Here is a 20,667-nt window from a genome sequence, read left to right as displayed (position 1 = left end):
CAGGAAAATGTGTCAATTTGCAAAGAAGTAGGTCCGGTAAGGATCAATTTTGGCCTCAAATTTTAGGTTCATCTGACGAAAGATTTTGACCATTTTTTAAACACTTAAATGTCTATTTCATTTCATTCAATTAATTTATGTGAAAGATTTTAACTAATTTAGTCAATAAAAACGATCTAATTCAAGCTCAAATATGAAAAATTTACCAATTATGCCAAAAAATGTCACTTTTCAGATGTTTTTTTGTCAAAAATGAAAGTGGCCGCATCCCTCAACCTTTATTATCATCAAATACAACTTACATTTCAGTATTAAGGATGAACAGGAATGTGGCCACTTTCGTTTTACACGGAAACCATCTAAAATTTAACTAAAAAGCTTGAATTGTGAAGATTTCAGTAATTTAGCATGACTTAATGGTGCTAGTTCCCAATATATGTGCATTGTTTTGTCAAAAAAAAACAATGGATGTAGCAGAAGCATTCTACTGTCCAATAAATAACTTCATTCTAACAATACTCCTTTTAAATAGGTTCAAATCTGAATAAACATGTGCATTAAGTTACTCAAACCTCATGGTTAATAACATTAACCAAAACTTTAACTTGATGAGAGAATAATGAACAAATAGGTAGACTGGATGAAATGGGAAAGCACTATGGAAAACTATTGTAGCTAGGGTATGAAAAGATTAAACATTTGCTACGACATTTATGATAACAAAAACTTATGTCTCCATCTGTTTTATATTATTCTGGAGCATATTTGATCTTACTTCAAGTTTAAATGCTAAACCAATAAATGGTTTGTCCTGGTTCCTGTCTGGACTCATCACTATCTTCTCTGGATTTTCTATTCTACAATATAAAATCATAAACATTCAATACTTTGTTTTACAGTACTTTTTTTATTCTGGTTCAACTTAATATTTTTGTCATTTTTTTTTTGTGCCAGATGTATGTGTTTACAAATCGTAATTTTTCAAAACTTACCTCATTTCTATAAAACTATGCTACTTTTATATCATACTTTACTTGAACTTATTGTTAATTCTGTTACTACTGTTTTCTGCTGTCTTTAGTTTGTTCTGTATAACATGTATATACCTTTGTTTGTCATAGCATGTATATCGTTATTGCAAATAAAGTATTAATTCATTATTACTTCATTTAAAGAAAGATTATATTAATTAAGATACATAATTATCTCCCCCTGGTTAATCACATGATAAAACATGTTTGTAAATAAATCTAGCATCTTTCTATTATATAAAATTACATGTTTTCAACAACAGTTTCTGTATGTCAAAAATCATTTATGTAAATTCACAGTTCAGTATAAAAGTTGTTAACACATAAAAGATATATAAACTATTAAAAGGCAATAAAATGGTTGTTTCTTCACTTTAGTTTGAGGCAAGTGTAAGTTGGAATTTTAAGTCAGGACTTATGGTCTAATCCCTCCTTTTCCATAAAAAAAAATCATCTAGATATGACAATATTGAGTCAATATTGTACCAGGAATAATTAATAGTTTAATTTATTGAAAAATCAAATTTCAATCCTAACATATTTTTTTTATTTCAAGTTATATTGGACATATAATGGCTAATAATGATAATCATACCCATTTATAATTTGTAATTGAGTAAAACCAAGTGTATCTTCAAAAATTTGATTCAAGAAAGATATCTCTTCATGTTGTTTGAATATTTCATAATTCATTTTAAGATTTAACAGCAATGAAAATATCTCGAAAAACATAATCAAATGGGAAATTTTACATTTAGATAAGATTTTCTATCCTTTCTGAATCAGGTCAAGCTTACCAGATCACATTTCAATACTCAATTGCCTCGGACTCAAATAATTTTTTTTTAATAATTTTTCCTCTAAGATTCATAAAACCTTACCCTTTAGAGTTATCCAAACAAGTGTTGTTTACTTCTGATGGGTTAGGTAAATAGCTCACAACAGCATCTAACGCGGGCTGTACCCCTTTGTTCTTCAAAGCTGTCCCCACAAGTACCGGTGTAAAATCTCTTTTTATACATGCACGTCTAACTGCAGCCTACAAAATAATAAAAGATAAAGTAAGGCATAGAAATACAATATCATTGATGTTTATTTGTATATCCTGGTGAAAAGAGAAAAACATTCATTGGAAAAGCATGATAATGTTAGAAACACACAAATTATATAGGTTTGATTGGGAAAATAATAAAGTGGTAGAATAGAATAAGAATTATCTGCCCTTGCTACTGTATTGTATGCCTTTCAGCAGGTGTTTCTTAACATCATGAACTTCTCACAAAAATTTTAATAAAATGATAGAATAGAATTAGGATTATCTACCCTTGCTACTGTATCATAGGCCCTTAAATAGGTGCTTGTAGCCATCATTAACTGAAAACAGAGTGGTTAATAAAGTGGTAGAATAGAATTAGGATTATCTGCCTTTACTTGTTTCTTATGCCTTTAAGCAGGTGCTTGTAACCATCAACTGTATACAGAGTGGTTAATGAAGTGGTAGAATAGAATTAGGATTATCTGCCTTTACTTCTGTTTCTTATGCCTTTAAGCAGGTGCTTGTAGCCATCAACTGTATACAGAGTGGTAAATAAAGTGGTTGAATTAGGATTATCTGCCCTTTCTACTGTATCATATGCCCTTCAGCAAGTGCTTGTAGCCATCATGAACTGTATACAGTGTGTTAAATAATGCGGTAGAATAGAATTAGGATTATCTGCCCTTGCTAATGTATCATAGGCCCTTCAGCAGGTGCTTGTAACCATCATGAACTGTATATAGTGGTTAATAAAGTGGTAGAATAGAATTAGGATTATCTGCCCTTTCTATCTTCTGTATCATAGGCCCTTCAGCAGGTGCTTGTAGCCATCATGGAACTGTATACAGTGTGTTAAATAATGCGGTAGAATAGAATTAGGATTATCTGCCCTTGCTTATGTATCATATGCCCTTCAGCAGGTGCTTGTAACCATGATGAACTGTATACAGAGTGGTTAATGAAGTGGTAGAATAGAATTAGGATTATCTGCCTTTACTTCTGTTTCTTATGCCTTTAAGCAGGTGCTTGTAACCATCAACTGTATACAGAGTGGTTAATGAAGTGGTAGAATAGAATTAGGATTATCTGCCTTTACTTCTGTTTCTTATGCCCTTCAGCAGGTGCTTGTAGCCATCATGAACTGTATACAGAGTGGTTAATGAAGTGGTATTATATGATTAGGATTATCTGCCCTTGCTACTGTATCATATGCCCTTCAGCAGGTGCTTGTAACCATCATGAACTGTATACAGAGTGGTTAATGAAGTGGTATTATATGATTAGGATTATCTGCCCTTGCTACTGTATCATATGCCCTTCAGCAGGTGCTTGTAGCAATCATGAACTGTATACAGAGTTGTTAATGAAGTGGTATTATATGATTAGGATTATCTGCCCTTGCTACTGTATCATATGCCCTTCAGCAGGTGCTTGTTACCATCATGAACTGTATACAGAGTGGTTAATGAAGTGGTATTATATGATTAGGATTATCTGCCCTTGCTACTGTATCATATGCCCATCAGCAGGTGCTTGTAGCCATCATGAACTTTTTACAGAGTTGTTGATAAAGTGGTAGAAAATAATTAGGGTTATCTGCCCTTGCTTCTGTATCATAGGCCCTTCAGCAGGTGCTTGTAGCAATCATGGACTGTATACAGAGTGGTTAATAAAGTAGTAGAAAAGAATTAAGATTATCTGCCCTTGATACTATATCATTCAGAAGGTGCTTGTAGCCATCAGTAACATGTACACATATTGGTGTGGATATCTGTATTATTTTATTCTTTCTGTCAATTTGGGATGAAGAACTGATATCAAAGAGCTGTTTCTTTGCAATCACTTTTTCTCAAAGCGCATGTAAAAATGCCATGTCATAAATTTGTACAGCGTACCCTTTGTTTTCAATAATTTACTTTTACTAACAAACTGACCCAAGGCCAAATAAAATGAAATGTTTAAGATATGTGACATGAAATATTTTGTTTTTCTAGATTTGTTATGTCATGTATGTCAACAATTTGTGTCATCTTTACTTGTTTTTCTACAACTTCATTTGAAAAAAAAGTATAAATCATGATAAAATATGTACCTAACAAACACCAAATTTTGTTTAATTTTTATCAAACATTCTTTAGAAGTTTGTATCATACTGTTTTATAAAAGGGGGATTAGACTTTTGTGGACCTCTAGATTCATCAATGGATTTTGTAAAGGTGATTACTTACAAATAGCAGCATAAATATCTATGATGAGTTTATCCACTTACATGAAGCTCATCTTCAGTTGGTTGTCGCTCTTCCAAAAATATTTCTGCTAAATGTTCATCTACATTTACTACATGTTCTACAATAAATATTGAGATGTGGAAAGAAGAAAATGTGTCAAAGAGGTACAAACAGAATATCTGTTTTCTGTTTTCAATTCTGCAAAACATGCATCATGAATATTTCATCCTTTATGTCAGTACCTAACTGTCAAATTATGTCAAGTAATGTTATGCTGAAATATAAATATTTCATTTTATTCTTTTTTTCCATTTGTCAAAAATTATTCATTCATTGAACCATGAAAATAAGATCACAAACAACTGGCATTGTTATCATATAAAAGTAAGATGTGGTATGATTGCCACTGATTGCCACTGATTTCCGTGAGGAATCTAATGACACAGGCATATGTTTATCAAGCTTTCAGCAACAGCCTCTGAGACAAAGGTGATTTAGGTTCTCCCAGTAGAGCCCCATCTTTATACATTTACCCATCATTTCTTGTCTTGTCCCAGTAGAGCCCCATCTTTAAATATTTACCTATCATTTCTTGTCTTGTCCCAGTAGAGCCCCATCTTTAAATATTTACCTATCATTTCTTGTCTTGTCCCAGTAGAGCCCCATCTTTAAATATTTACCTATCATTTCTTGTCCTGTCCCAGTAGAGCCCCATCTTTAAATATTTACCTATCATTTCTTGTCTTGTCCCAGTAGAGCCCCATCTTTAAATATTTACCTATCATTTCTTGTCTTGTTCCAGTAGAGCCCCATCTTTAAATATTTACCTATCATTTCTTGTCTTGTTCCAGTAGAGCCCCATCTTTAAATATTTACCTATCATTTCTTGTCTTGTCCCAGTAGAGCCCCATCTTTAAATATTTACCTATCATTTCTTGTCCTGTCCCAGTAGAGCCCCATCTTTAAATATTTACCTATCATTTCTTGTCTTGTCCCAGTAGAGCCCCATCTTTAAATATTTACCTATCATTTCTTGTCGTCTATCTTCAGCTTCCTGTCGGAATTCTGAAGGAATTTCATCCTCCCTTATTGTTAAGCTAAATAAAAACATAAGTAAAATAAAATAAATGTAATAAAAAGCTTTGTATTGCAATATTTTAATTACGTTGTCTTACATAAGAAGTAAGCATTAAAAACTTGCAATGTTTCTAGATCATTGTAGATGGAAGAGGGATAAAATATAAATTTTATTATTTCATTGATAGTGATATAATATTTCTCATCTGAGAGTTCAACATTATTGAGAAAAAAATAAATAATGTATTGCACAAGATATGTTGGAGGAATCTGTTTTTCTAATGATTTTAAGAAGATATATTGACAACTTTTCCAATTTATTCAGAAAAGAACTTTTCCCTCTGCATGGTCGTCTATTCTAAATTACATAAGTATTGCTAAATCAGAGAAAGTAGTCAAGTTTTATGTAAAACATAGATTTCAAGAACTGATATCAAACATACAGTGATGTTCTTACAAAACTAACATGTTCTCTTACCCATGAGGTTCATCAAAATATTAAGCTTTTCTATGAACGAGATCTATAATTCCTTCTTTTACTTACCCATGAGGTTCGTCAAAATGTAAAGCTTTTCTATGAATGAGATCTAAAATTCATTCGTTTACCTACCCATGAGGTTCATCAAAATATAAAGCTTTTCTATGAATGAGATCTAAAATTCATTCGTTTACCTACCCATGAGGTTCATAAAAATATAAAGCTTTTCTATGAATGAGATCTAAAATTCATTTGTTTACCTACCCGTGAGGTTCATCAAAATATAAAGCTTTTCTATGAATGAGATCTATAATTCCTTCACAATCTGATTCCACGCCTATAGGTATCTGTAATAATGCTGCATTATGGTTTAATTTAGATCTGAAAATAAATAATAAGATAGAATAGATTTATATTTTAATAGTTGTTAATGGTGTAGTGATTAATGAATACAAACATTTTTAATCAAAAGTATATGATTTAAAATTATCTTTCTTGAAATTACATGTATCAAGCTGATATAAACAGATAGATCTAATGTTTTTCCACACCAATTTAATTTCTTGTTCTGCAGATTTTTCCACTTAAAAAAACAAATAGTTATAAGCCAGTGAGCAATTGAAAATTTTAATAAAGAAAATTTGCCATCTTTTTAGGCAAAGCTTGCTAAAGGGAAGTGGTTTTAATTCTTTTTTTATTTTGATTTGTTCATATTTTTTAAGAGGTTTGCATTATCTCCCCTTAAGTATTTTTATTTTTACAATCTCTAAAATTCTGCAGTTTTGAGATGTTAAAACATGCCTTTCACAATTTTTCTCTGGTTAGCTCATAATTTTTTACTTGAGTTCAATGTTTCAAAGAAACTTATTGAGTAATGATCTTATGTAATTGTGTAATTATATAAGTATTTTAATATTAACTTTTTTAATGTAAGTTAATAAAAAATATTACTTGTACAAGCTGTATGATTGCTCTTGAAATTTATATGTTTTTGTCAGCTATGAAAATTGAAACCAAAGAAAAGAAATGTATCACTAAGAGTACAAACTGTAAAGTTATATGTGTTGGTATCAATTTTGTTTATGACTAAACACATTTAAGGTTACCAGTTTCTTATGAAATGTATTACTCACTTTAATTGTGATAGAACTCTGTATGGATTAGCTCCCAGCCTGTCTAATTTATTAATAAATGCTATACATGGCACATTATATCGTTTCATTTGTCTATTAACTGTCATTGTTTGTGTCTGAACACCACCCACGGCACATAACACTAATATAGCACCATCTAACACATGTAATGCTCGCTCTACTTCTACCGTGAAATCTACATGTCCTGGAGTGTCAATTATATTTATATTTGTCCCTTTCCAACTGACATAAGTAGCTGCTGATTGGATAGTGATACCACGCTGACGTTCTAACTCCATAAAATCCATCTTAGCTCCCACTTTATCTTTACCTCTTACCTAAATAATAATTACATTTTTTGCATCTGATCCTAGAAGACTATAAAAAAGTTGTTCACTGTCCTACTTAAACTTTTGACAATATTGTTTTGTCTATTTTTAGCAACAGTGGAACTAGAAGTACTAATGCATTTATTGTTCCACTGAAATATGCTACTCAATGAAATCCTACATGGCCTATGGAAGGTACACCTTTTTATAATGAAAGATTCTCCTTTTTTATTTATGTATGACCTGAATTGGTAAATGCTAACCTTAAAATAATTAAACATACAACAGAAATACTTTTTTATCCAAGATTTTCATTTATATTTAATCCTGTTCGTTAAAAAAGATCTATTATACCTTAAGTAAAAGTAAGAATAAAGAACTGCAACAGCTTTTTTAAACTCACATTTTTGGTCAACATTTAACTATCAAGGTTTGGACAGTGACCATTATTGTACGTTTCCTTTTAATTTTGAAGTATGTAAGTTTTTAGATCTGTCACACCTAAAGTTATAGTAAGAAAACAACTGCAACGTTTCTTCAAACTTTTCAACATTTATATCATCTCATTTTGAAGAAGTTTTACTTTCTCTAATGATAATAGTTACCTCATGCATTTCAGCGAGTTTTCCTGAGTAAAATAATAATCTTTCTGTTAAGGTTGTTTTACCCGAGTCAATATGAGCCGAGATTCCAATGTTACGAATTTTCCTGACATCTTGTTCCACTTCCTGCAAGAGTCAAAAAGAAAAATATAGCAAAGAGGTAAAATAATACTTTAAAACTATTTCTAAATGCAGATTTCAAGCTTATTCAAACTAGTAAACATGACATTCCTCACACTGAAACTCTCACAGAAAACAAAAAAATAATTGGGCATGTATGTGCCTGCTTCTTCAATCATGGAACATGTTTGATGGTTGAAAATATAATAAGAAACTTTAAATCAAAATGTAATGCATGGTTGTACAAAATGAGAGGTTTATCATTAAAAATAAGTATAAACTTTGTCTGGAACAGCTTTTGTTCTGAAATATATGTCCAGAAACTTTATATGACACTCAACAATTGTGTAAGACTTTCATCATAATATACTTACTCCAATTTTCCTTGCATTAGGACCAGTTGAGTAAAATGCACTACAAATAGGTCTAAACTGAAATAGAAAGTGAATTTTATATATACATTTATTATAAACATCAAAGAAAACAAATCGTTGTCGTTTACTAATGTGATTTTTTCTAAAAAGCAGCACAATAAGAAATAAAATGTACACAGTCTTTTAGATGATAATAAATTGACTGATTTTGATGAATCATGTTAAACAAATATATTTATGTGTGGTTCGGGTATGATTTTTGAAGTATGTAATTTATTCTATTGTGTTTTCACAATAGTTGTAAACCAGATTTGGCAGTCAGTACATAATGAAAGTTTGCACGAGATTTAACTATCGAGGTTTGGACAGTGACCATTATCGTACGTTTTCTTTGTATTGAAGTTTAATTTTCATTAAGAATTCTGTTTTTTTTAAACCGTTCTTAACGAAAACACTGTTAAAATGTATTGAAGTTGTATGTAAAAATTAATGTGTTTTATATGTATTTTGTAGAAGTTTGATTGCTGTCTTTTACCGGTATTGTTGAGTGTGTGATGTTTATAAAAACAGGGATTTGTATTGTACATTTGTAGTTCGTAAGAAAAATGTGATGAAAATTTTGCACTTAGCTATCAGGTATAAAATCATACAAGTGCGGTAAACAAGAAGTTGTCAAGTGATGAATCAGAAAACGCATACACAGTATACATGTAGCTGACATATATAAACTCTGAATCCAAATTTCAGAAATCCTTATATTGTAGTTCCTGAGAAAAATGTGATAAATATTATTCATGGGATGGACAGGCTGACAGACGGATGAATGGATTGCAGACGGACAGACTGACGGACTGACAGAGGTAAAACAGTAAACCCCCTTTTTCAACGTGGGGTTTAAAGCAGGGGTATAAAAAATTACAAAAATAAGAGTAATGATAATTATTTGAGACCTCAGACGAAACAGAATAAGGATATTTTGATGGATCACGATAAAATTTAACTAATCTGACATTGATGTTATCAGAAAATGCTTTGACACCCAGGGGGGATTCAGCATTTTGAAAAGGGGGGGGGGGGGGGTCCCAACCCAGTACAAAAAGGGGGATTCCAACTATATTATGTCCCCAATCAAATGAATTGATTGTCAAAAAAAAGGGAGATTTCAACCCCCATAACCCTCCCCTGGATCCGTCACTGGACACCTGACCTTAAAGCCAAAAAGGGCATTACTATACCCTCAAATAATATATTAATTCGAGATTACTCTGACTTCCAACGGCTGTTTTTCCAGACAAGCTGGGGCCATGGGACAACTGAGCTTCTCATATATCAAAAAAAACATCAGAGTAATCTCGGACTAATAATATATGTTCCTGAAGAAACTCAAGATCTTACATAATTGTTCTATTCATGTATAATTTCGTTTTCTGGCAATCTTGTTTTCATTTATTCATAAGTTGTGAGAACATCAGTTCTTTTTTGTTCTCACGAAGTAAATGCAGTCACAACATAAACTGCTTTAAAAACATTAAATGTGTGTAACCCTCCCCCTTTTTGTATCATGTTATGTAATGTTAAGTCCTTGTTCACTATTACCTGATTACTCAGCAAAGATCTATTATACTGAGTTCTAATGATGCTTGATGATAACCGAAATATAGTCATTATATTTGTTTACTTTTGACAGTTCATCATTTAAAAAAATATTCAATGTCAAACACCGAATCCATGTGGCGGATATATCTTCTGCGCATGCGACTTAAACAGAAAGTGAAAGTAGAAGAAACCTATAAATATTTGAGTAATATAAATGTTTTAAAATCAAAATCATTAGATGGATCAGTAAGTATAGGAACAGTCTTTGCAAGATTAAGACAGCCTAAGTTTTCAAATTGCAAACCTTTTATTGGATATCTTATAAACGGAAATGTCCTTGAACTCCTTGGACAAATTATCAATAATAAAACTAAAACACGGAACTCAAATTTTCTAAATAATATAGTATCAGGTATGATTACACACAACTTACATAATCTGTTTTTTTGAACTATTTGAATCAGCAATGTTGATTCACTTATAATTAAGATAGTTAACTTGCAAATTTTTAGTTGAAAATGAATTAACACAAAATTGATAATATGTTGATTTTAAAAGAGGGTAGTAAATGGCCTTTACTGTCAGTTGTTAAACGTTTATTTACATGTAAGTGTACAGTGTACAGTTAGCGTTAAAATTTTACTATGATTCATCAAAATATCCATATAGTGATTTGTCAAAGGTCTCAAATACTTATCGGTAAAGTTTTTTTTGAAAAAAAATAATGCGATTCATCAAAATCAGATATGGGCAGGAATTCGCTAATGCTACTTTAGTGTGACATTGTAAGAAAAAAATAAAAATCATTATAAGCTTCTAAATTTTTTACAAATTATTGCTACAAATGGTGTCCTTCTATTTGTAACAAAAAAAATCATTTTTAAACTTGCGTCAGTTTGGAACCAAAGCAAATAATGAATATGGAGCATGTAACATGGACACTTTTTCCAAATTGAGATTAATGGTTCCTTAACTTATTCAACATTCAATATCATATATATTGATCACAAAACATTGTCTATCATCAAATCTCTAAAATGTATATTTTCATTTCTTTCAGAAATTTTGTGAAAACAAGTTTCCTCTACTTTTCTGTCAATGTTACATGCAATGTTTAAGAGATAAATACAGTAAGAATCATTTTCTTTCTGAACATGTAAAGGCTCTTTTTCATTGTGTTACCCTCACATTAAAAAATTGTATTAATATTTTTGCAATTATCTCATTTCTGTCATAAAATAGTGACTTAAATGTTGCATGTAACGTGGACACAAAAATATGAATAATGAACCATGCCAGATTTGACCTTAAAAGATATAAAAAGCCTCCAAACAACCATCTGAATGTAAATTATACAATTATACTGCCACATTTCTCATATATGATATTATTTATATAGTGGTTAATACCAAAACCATTCACCTAAATTTCAGACAGCAGACATATTTTTTAACTATACCAGTAGTTATATGCTTGTTCATGGTGGTACACTATGGAAGGCTAAATTAAAGATATTCAAATGTCAAAATAACCAGAAAAATAAAATTAAGACCAAAGATAGATCAATTGATGAAGGAGACATCCAAAATTTCCTCAACATGAAACATTTTTATATCAGTAAGTAAGCAACCCGTTTTTTTATGCACAGGGATGAGATTGATAAGAAGACAACCACACAACCATCAGCATCCACAAGTTTCTCACTCAATAACTAATACTGACAAAGTAAGGGTACAAAATGATTACATGTATCCCTCATTCATGTGACACAGTTACACATAAACTAATAGTATGAAAAACCAAGACAAAATATGGAGAATCTTATTTTCAATCGTTTACATAACTTCTATAAAGAACAATTTGGGTTTCATCTTTGATAGACATATTACCCAATATCTCGTTTTATTTCTGCTGGTTAATCTTACATTTATGATAACTTTTTAAGGTTTAAACAATAAATTTTATTTCAAACATTCAAAACAAGTTTCTTGTTTCTTGTTTTCTGTCTGCAACATCTTCAACTATCTATCTGAAAAAAGAAAAAAACAAAACAACAATTAATCTACCCTCAATCAGAACCAAAATCGATGCATAGATTATAAAATTTACAATAATATAGAAACTCTCAAATATCTTGTTTCGATTTTTCAATGGCATTTCACCTTGAAAACTTGTTATCTAAACTACAGGAAGCCACAATTTAAAGGGCCCCATAATGACCAGTGTAAAACAATTCAGAAGAGAAAACCAACACCCACTAGAACATAGTTCTGATTTCAACTTTATTTGGCCTTCTTTTACTTTTTTGTTTCATTACCGTCACTGAAGAGTCTTTTGTAAACGAAAAGCATTTCTGGCCTACAAAATTTCAATTCTGGTATCCATGATGAGTTTATTATTATTATTTTGAAATCAGAAGGAGCCTGAACCTCTTATAATGCAAAAGATATTCTGGAATGTCAATTATTGGCATAACAATTAAAAAAAAATGTTACAAATTGAATTCCTCATGATTTCTATAATGAGCATCAGTAAATACACATGATACATGTGTTGACTGGTGATTGAAAAGGGGTAAATAAACAAGATTTTGAAATAACTATCTTCTACACTGCTGTAGAATGGTCAAATTGGAGATCACTAGTATGTCTCCATACACAGTCACCACCATCTGGTTTTCTGACACAGACAAACACTACTATCTGACTGGCTAAAAGGACCGTCACCACCTGACTCACTAACAGGGACCTTATCAGACTGGCTAACACAGACATCATCTGCCAGGCTGACAGGGACTTCACCATCTGACAGGCTGAAAGGGATATCACCATCTGACTGACTGACAGGGAAATCACCATCTGACTGGCTGACAGGGACATCACCATCTGACTGGTTGACAGGAACATCACCATCTGACTGGCTGACAGGAACATCACCATATGACTGACTGACAGGAACATTACCAACTGACTGACTAATATGAACATCACCATCTGCCAGGCTGACTAGGACATCACCATCTGTTGGCTAACAGGGACATTACCCTCTGACTGGCTTACAAGAACATCACAGACTGACTGACAGGAACATCACCAACTAACTGATTGACTGATATGTACATCACCATCTTCCAGGCTGACAGGGACATCACTATCTGTCTGGCTGCCCGGGACATCACCATCTGACTGGTTGACAGGGACAGTATCTTTTTGCAGCATCTTTCTGAGAGTTTTCTTCATCACATTTATTGCTGATCATCTTTTTCTTTCTAAGGTTTATATTGCCTGTAGATTTTTTTTATTAAAAATTGCATGTAAATTTCAAGACCGAAACCAATTTTGTTGTCAATGAAGAAAATACACTTCTAAAAAGAATATCTTTATTTAGAAATAAAGATGAAGTTTGATGGTGGTAAAACAAGTTAAATTATCAATAATCTCTTTATAGAGCAAAGGAGTTAGTAAATGTTATCAGTTCTGTTCATGCGTGTAACATTGACAGAAAAGTAAAAGGTTGTATGTCAATGTTACATACATGAAGACCAGAAAATGAAAGTGGTGTGCATAATAGTCAACTTTGGAGAAATAATAAAATGGCTGCCCAGTAATATCATATTAATCATTTAGGTTATAAAATGTTATATAAATGTCTGACTTTAAGGAAGTAATACCTTAATTTGCATGTAACATAAAAAAATCTTGACACAAAATATTGTTGTCAATGTTACTAACTAGTGTTAAAAGACAAATTAAACAGGAAAACATGAAAACGCTTTAATTTTGTAAAATAAAAATAAGATAATAGCTCCATGTGGCAGTAAGTTTTGTTTACGCATGTAACACTGGCTTGAACATGTAAAAGTCTAAATAATAGACTCTGTCAATGTTACATACACAATTTCTTAATGAAAAAAAAGTTTAATTTGGGTTTACTTTATACATTATTTTTTAAAATAAGTATCATAATAATAACATTGAATATTAAAAATTAGATTAACTGTTGATTTCAACACAGTAAAATCTTCTCATGTAACACAAAAAAGACCTGATACAAAAATCGTAGTCCATGTTACTCATAAAGTTATCATAGGAGCATCAAAGAAATTGTGTGATGACAATATTTCAGATGTTAGTCATTTATAAACTCAGATAAACTCATTTTAAAGCTCATAACAGAGGTTTGGAAATCAATACTTTTAAAACATTATAATTCTGGGTTATGTATGTAACATTGACAGGAACACCAACAAATGATGAGGAAAAATTGCTAGTCAATCAGGAAAAAAATAAACACAAATAATTAAAACTCATTTATTTCTTTACTATCATTTTAATGAAGCAAATTTAAATTTCAACAAGATTTTATTGATTGAATAATTGTATGCACATTTATTAGGTTGTAGCATGTAACCTGGACACAGAAGATGTGTCAATGTTACATGCCTTTAAACGATAAGAATTACAAGTAAATATTGTCAAGTCTAGAAATCAAGAAAGATCAACAACTTCTCTGTTAAGAATTCAGCATACATTTATATTTGATTTAATATTATGCACTGGCCAATTATGCTTTAAGTGTAATACAGTAATATTGTTTTTATTCTGGTGTCAATGTTACATTTTATGTTTTCAAATTAAGTGGCCAGTTATCTTTATAATGCTGAGAATGAATACAAGTACTAGTTAATCAAATTGGCAATTAATCTGTGGTATTTCATGTAATAAATTAGATTGATAAGGCAAACCGTTCAAAAAAATGCTTTTGCATGTATCATAAACACCTTTCCTTGGTAAATATTTTCGTGTCAATGTTATGTACAGAAATCTTTCCAGCAATAAAATGAATATCGTGAGGGTCAAACCTGTTTAAATACAAGATAAACTTGTATTTTTTTGACAAAATTGCAAAGCAAGTCACACATCATTATCAAAGAACCTAATTTACACAGAAAGTGCATGTAACACTTCATTGTGAGGTCAAATTAACCTGGTCCCACTCTCTTATCATCTGCTTGATCACTGGTAGATGCCAAGTGTGAAAGATGGCAAAGCCACATTTTGATGTAATTGTCAGTGGGTTGAAATGTGAAAAAAATAATTATGGTAATGCTTACTATAAAAAGTATACAACTGTTATAAAAAGATGAGTATTATTGGGCAATATTGACACGAAAATGAAATAAATTTTCTTACCTTCTATATTTTTCAAACTTCAGTTGATTGGTAAAAATCATGAAATCCAAATTGTACCCATTGTTGACACCTTTCAAAATTTGCCATGCTGGACCAATAACTTGTTTCCAAAGCTAATCAGCTAATGAAAAGGTGCATGTAACATTTGTTGACGGGAAAAGTTACATGCACTTGTCCATTTTCAAACGTATTTTATTTGCAGCAAAAATCGGGTTCTGTACAAAATGGGGTTTTTAAATGATAGACCAATCATTTTGCAGTTGATTTTTAACTATTATAGTAGAACAATTCTTCAGGCATATTCTAAATATGGCTAGCGGTTTTGCCACTGCAGAAATGTCACACTTTTTGTCTACAGTTTTCAACTGCCAGCACATAACAAGTGCTGATTTCTTGTTGATTTTTTTAATTGGATCCATTTTTTTTGCATTTGGCAATGAAGACTAACCCACTTTGATATTTAAACAATGTTTATTCTCCATATTTGCATGATTTTTTTTCTTTATTTTTTAATTGGATAAACACTATTGACCCTAAAATTTCACTAGCGAATTCCTGCCCATATGTATATGTTGTTTTACCCCATTCAGTGTGATACGAGAAACATCTCTTTATGCCAGAATTTATTTAACAAGCCACAACCATAAGAGGACTATTCCCAGCCTCAAATTAGAATACTGATAGCCCATTCTTTAATTTATGCATGAATTTTAACCTAGAAATTTATAGCCTTTTGCTCGAAATAAGTAACATGTAACCAGAATATTGCGATTCAGTGTTTTGAGACTTGGCTGTCCACAAAATGATGGTTCAAATAGCTAAATCTGAGACATGCAAGAAACAGCTTTGGCTTCAAATCTAGTCATGCTAGTAGGGATTAAATTTTGAAATGAAGTAAAGATTAGTAATTAATTAAGAATCACATTTTTAAAGTGTGCCATTTTACAGATAGACAGCTTTTAATGGCCTTTTATAGCTGAATATGCAGTATGGGCTTTGTTTATTGTTGAAGGATGTACAGTGACCTTTAGCTGTTAATTTCTGTGTCATTTGGTCTGGTGTGGACATGGTGGAGAGTTGTCTCATTGGCAATCATACCTCATCTTTTTTTATATTTTATATTGAAATGCATGTCAAGCAGCTGTTGACAAGTCCTGTCATGTAAAATTCAACTAACATTTCATGAGAACTACCAAGTTTTATTGGAAATAATTATTATAATGTGGCTTTGTTTACATATGTTTTAGCCAAAGAAGGGCCAGAGTGTCATATTAGACTGTATCATCATGATCATGAGCATGATGAGAAGTGAAGATAACTTAGAATGAAATATATATACTATCCTTTGTTTATGATTGACATGGTCCATTGTACTGGGCCTTGTGAGCTATTGCTATCACTTGGCATCAATTTTCTTCCTAAACATCAATAAAACCTTTGGTGAATGATCCTTAGCCTTAGGGTAACTTTTACAAGTTAGTTTGAGTGTAAAATGCATGATTTACCTTATATCTTGAAAATCATAATAGATGGAGAAAATCTGACTGGGACAAAAATGCTGTTATAGGACTTTTCACCAGAAGTATCAGATGACTTGTTTCATTGCCTCTAAAATGATGACTTTTGGCAACTTTTCCTGTTTTTGCCAATACTAGATAGGTAGAAACTGTATATGGCTATATCTATAAGACCCACAAAAATTCTAAAATTACTCACCCTTTTGACGACTCAATAGGTGTTTTACTCCAAGTGACATTTTATGACAAACTTGTATGTTTTTGCTAATTATCTCAAGAAATATAAACATCAATTGATTTCATTTTCTGTTGCAGGTATTTAAAAAAAAATTCAGAATGTGCGGCATAGGGATTACTGTAATGATCTTGTATGCAGAAGCCTTATGTTACCAAGTTTCCATCTTTTATAAAATGTCCATTGTCCTTGACCTCACTCCCATTGTACAGCAATCACTTTAAAACAATAATAGTTGTTTAGTCATGTAAATTTAACACTGCAGTATCATTATTAGTAAGATAACTTTATTTGGTTATTAGATCCTTGCAAGGTCTACATCCCTGACATACAGGGTTCACCTGACTTTAATAGATCTTGTCAAAATTTTGCGGTCAAAAGATATAAGAAGATGGAAGTATGAGTGCCAATGAATCTCAGATACTATAAGTGCCACTACATTGGGTATAAAAAAGAAGATGTGGTATGATTGCCAATGAGACAACTATCAACAAAAGACCAAAATGACACAAACATTAACAATTATAGGTCTCCGTACAGCCTTCAACAAGGGTGTATGGTGTGATTGAAAGGTTTGGCATGATATTGTCATGATGGATCATTGGTCAACATTCACTTTATTAAACCAAAGGTCAACTATATTTGATATAAGGAATGAATTTAAGGTGTCCATGTGTGAGGCATAATTTATTTGACCTTTACCTCATTTTCATGGTTCATTGGTCAATGTTAAGTTTTCATGGGTGTTCGTTAAACAGCTATTTAGTCAATAGGTCGACTTTAATTGGTGAATTGAATGACTGCATGTGTACATGTTGTAAGGTAGACTTCATTTGACTTTCACCACTGAACTTTTAACTGTTTTTGTAATAAGGTCTTTTCCTCTGATGATATCAGCAATAGTTTTTTTTGGGTTTTTTTTAACTTATGGTCCTCAATGCTCTTCAACTTTGCACTTGTTTTGGCTATTAAAATTTTTTCATCAGAGTAGTCACTGGGTAATCTTGTGTGGACTAAAAATGTGTTTAGGGTATTAAATTTGAAACCTGGTATCTTTTGTTAGCTATTTTTCGTGTTTCTCTGCCCTATATGTTCTCCAGTTTGTTTGTATTGTAGTCCTGTCATGTAGTGTTGTCATTTTAATTTTATATTTAACATTGCCATAAAAGCAGGAGGTTTTGCATGCAACAAAACAAGGTTCAAACCACCATTTTTTTGTTTTTAAAATATCCTGTACCAAGTCAAGAGAATGGCCATTGTTATATTATAATTCATTTCTGTGTGTGTTTCTGTTGTGTCATAGTTCTCCTCTAATATATTCCCTCAGTTTTAATTTGTTACCCCAATTTGTTTTTTTCTCAATTTTAGTGTATATCTATGTCTGTCTGGTAGGGTTCATCTGACCTTGACCTCATTTATATGAATCATTGATATGTTAAATTTTTGTTAAGTTTGTTGTAAAATTTTCATATACATGTATCAGACTTATATATTTACAGATATTTATCTGCCGATTTGTCATTCGTTCTTCACAAGTACTGTACTAATAATGGTTAAAATAATAAGTAGAAAATCTAACAAACAGCATTTTTATTGTTGTACATATTTGATAAATCAACAATAAATTAATGATAATAAATAACAAAATTCAAATGCACCAAGTTTGTTCTGTCAATAAAATTTAGACTTGGCTGAAATCTTTAAATGCCCTTGTTATATCAAGGGCACAGTGATAACAAAAATGATATGATTTAGTTACTAGCCTGAAATTTCATGAAACTAAGCAAAAAGTACATAGAAGGCTAGTATTCAAAACTCTGAATGAAGTTTAAACCATATATCGTAACAATATATATGCTCATCCTTGAAAAAGGGCAATTACTTAACATGTCACTTTGTTCTACGCAAGAGTAAATTGCACTTGATTTAATTGATTAAACAATAAAAACAATTATTTCTTGTCTTGTGTCCTTCATCCAAATGAGAAATCTTTGATACTTGGCAACGTGACGCTCCTTTCTACTGGTTGTTGTCTTTGTTTTCTCTGTGTCACATGTTTATTAAATGGTTTAGCTACTGATTTTACTATCTCCTCCGATTTCTTTTTAACAAGCTCCTGAAACATAAAGATGAAAGTTAGTTTATGTAGACTGTAGAGTTTCATGCCACAGAATTAATACTTCAAGATTCATGCTATGAAAAAAGAAGATGTGGTATGATTGCTAATGAGACAACTCTCTACAAGAGACCAGAATGACACAGAAGTTAACAACTATAGGTCACCATACAGCCTTCAACAATGAGCAAAGACCATACCGCATAGTCAGCTATAAAAGGCCCTGAAATGACAATGTAAAACAATTCAAACAAGAAAACTAATGGCCTTAGTTTTGCACATATTTATAGTACATTAATGCTGGAGTCAAATAGAATAAAGATAAATAAAATAACCTCAATTTTCAAATCCTATTTTGTATTTTCAGTGAAGAATGGGATCCTTGCCATCTAGAGATACTACAAAGTCAAACCTCCAAGCAGAAGTATTGACAGCAATAAAACAGGATGATATAAACTTCCTGTCCTCAATGAAAGACAACTCAGAAGAATCTGATCAATATCGTCAGACCTTCCTGCCATTCCTTCTCCATTATGCAGCACAACATGGACGTGTAGAATGGGTTAAATACCTGATAGAACAAAACTTCAATGTCAATAGTTTAACTGAAGGGAAAGAAACACCATTACATTCATGTGTACGTGCACCGCGTAATGGAGTTACATGTGCAAAGATAATTCTGGAAGAAAAATCTGACATAAATGCACAGAATATTTGGGGACATTCTCCTATAATGGAGGCCGTTGTTCAATTTAAGTTTGAAATGGTAGATTATTTACTGTCAGAGGGAGCAGATGTGCAACTACCAGACGACAATAAAACTACGCCATTACATGTATGTGCAAGTTATGGAAATATAGGTTACTTGAAAAAGTTGTTAGATAAAGGTGCAGATCAAAATGCACAAGATGGACGAGGACGCACTCCGTTGTATTTTGCTATTAATGGAAACCACAAAAGAGTTATTGAATTCTTCATTCAAAATGGCTGTAATGTAAATCTATATGATTCAAACTTTGGATCTCCTTTACAAAAAGCTATAACAATGTCAAACATAGATTTAGTTCTTCAATTACTGAAAGTAGGAGCCAATACATCTATGTACAATATTTCAAGGATGAGTAACGTGAAACTGTCCCTATCTGAACTGGCCCTTCACACTGTACAAGTGTCTGTAGAATTAGTGAGTCATTCAGAAGATGAAGATGGGGATCTTTATGGACCTGCAGCCAAGGCTTTCAGGCATATTCAATGTTTCAAATTACTTTTAATTGCCCATGGATTACCTGTACCCAAAGATATCAGAGACCGTATCAGACAAATTATTCAAAAATGTAAAGTGGAAAGGTTAAAGATGGAACTTCTCAAAGTACAGACACTTGCAAATAGTATGGCACAATTATCTGCCAAAAGACCAGTTGACAGTCTTCAAAATTTATCACGACTTCAGTGTAGAATAAATTTAATGAGATCTAAAAGAAATGTAATCTGGGCTTGTGAGCAAATGGACGTACCACATGTACTTAAAAATATTCTCACTTTTAAACTGTAAAAAGACAATGAATAAGAACAATAAGTTTTCATAATAAAAGTGTTCTTTCAG

The 20,667-nt window shown here is 31.7% G+C and overlaps 3 protein-coding genes across 4 annotated transcripts in view; 1 reads left to right on the top strand and 2 right to left on the bottom strand.

Moving 5' to 3' along the window:
• LOC134712867 (elongation factor G, mitochondrial-like) overlaps positions 1–10,175 on the bottom strand; it is a 19,539-nt gene extending 9,364 nt beyond the window's left edge. The window contains exons 1-9 of the mRNA XM_063574837.1: positions 10,005–10,175; positions 8,409–8,465; positions 7,918–8,040; positions 6,984–7,321; positions 6,115–6,231; positions 5,319–5,392; positions 4,337–4,413; positions 1,913–2,070; positions 776–857 (exon numbers count right to left, since the gene is read on the bottom strand). Coding sequence (XP_063430907.1) covers positions 776–857; positions 1,913–2,070; positions 4,337–4,413; positions 5,319–5,392; positions 6,115–6,231; positions 6,984–7,321; positions 7,918–8,040; positions 8,409–8,465; positions 10,005–10,073 — 1,095 coding nt within the window. The 5' untranslated portion in view covers positions 10,074–10,175. The remainder of the gene's footprint in view (positions 1–775; positions 858–1,912; positions 2,071–4,336; positions 4,414–5,318; positions 5,393–6,114; positions 6,232–6,983; positions 7,322–7,917; positions 8,041–8,408; positions 8,466–10,004) is intronic.
• Positions 10,167–20,667, top strand: LOC134712868 (ankyrin-1-like). 2 transcript variants are annotated; one of them, XM_063574838.1, is made up of 2 exons: positions 10,167–10,250; positions 19,432–20,667. In XM_063574838.1, exon 2 carries the CDS (start codon positions 19,438–19,440, stop codon positions 20,614–20,616), a length of 1,179 nt encoding a protein of 392 aa, XP_063430908.1. In that variant the 5' UTR covers positions 10,167–10,250; positions 19,432–19,437; the 3' UTR covers positions 20,617–20,667. The 2 variants fall into 2 exon arrangements, with proteins under 2 accessions (XP_063430908.1, XP_063430909.1); XM_063574839.1 differs by lacking the exon at positions 10,167–10,250 and adding an exon at positions 10,253–10,416.
• LOC134711153 (uncharacterized) overlaps positions 18,524–20,667 on the bottom strand; it is a 53,357-nt gene continuing 51,213 nt past the window's right edge. The window contains exon 28 of the mRNA XM_063571599.1: positions 18,524–19,064. Coding sequence (XP_063427669.1) covers positions 18,921–19,064 — 144 coding nt within the window. The 3' untranslated portion in view covers positions 18,524–18,920. The remainder of the gene's footprint in view (positions 19,065–20,667) is intronic.

This window comes from Mytilus trossulus, chromosome 3 (genome assembly GCF_036588685.1).
Source record: "Mytilus trossulus isolate FHL-02 chromosome 3, PNRI_Mtr1.1.1.hap1, whole genome shotgun sequence".
Taxonomy (NCBI): Eukaryota; Metazoa; Mollusca; class Bivalvia; order Mytilida; family Mytilidae; genus Mytilus; species Mytilus trossulus.
This window is presented reverse-complemented; position numbering and strand designations above follow the sequence as displayed.

Bases quoted from the DNA above. Each gene is read 5' to 3' on its own strand.
- LOC134712868 (XM_063574838.1), top strand. From the start codon at position 19,438: ATGGGATCCTTGCCATCTAGAGATACTACAAAGTCAAACCTCCAAGCA.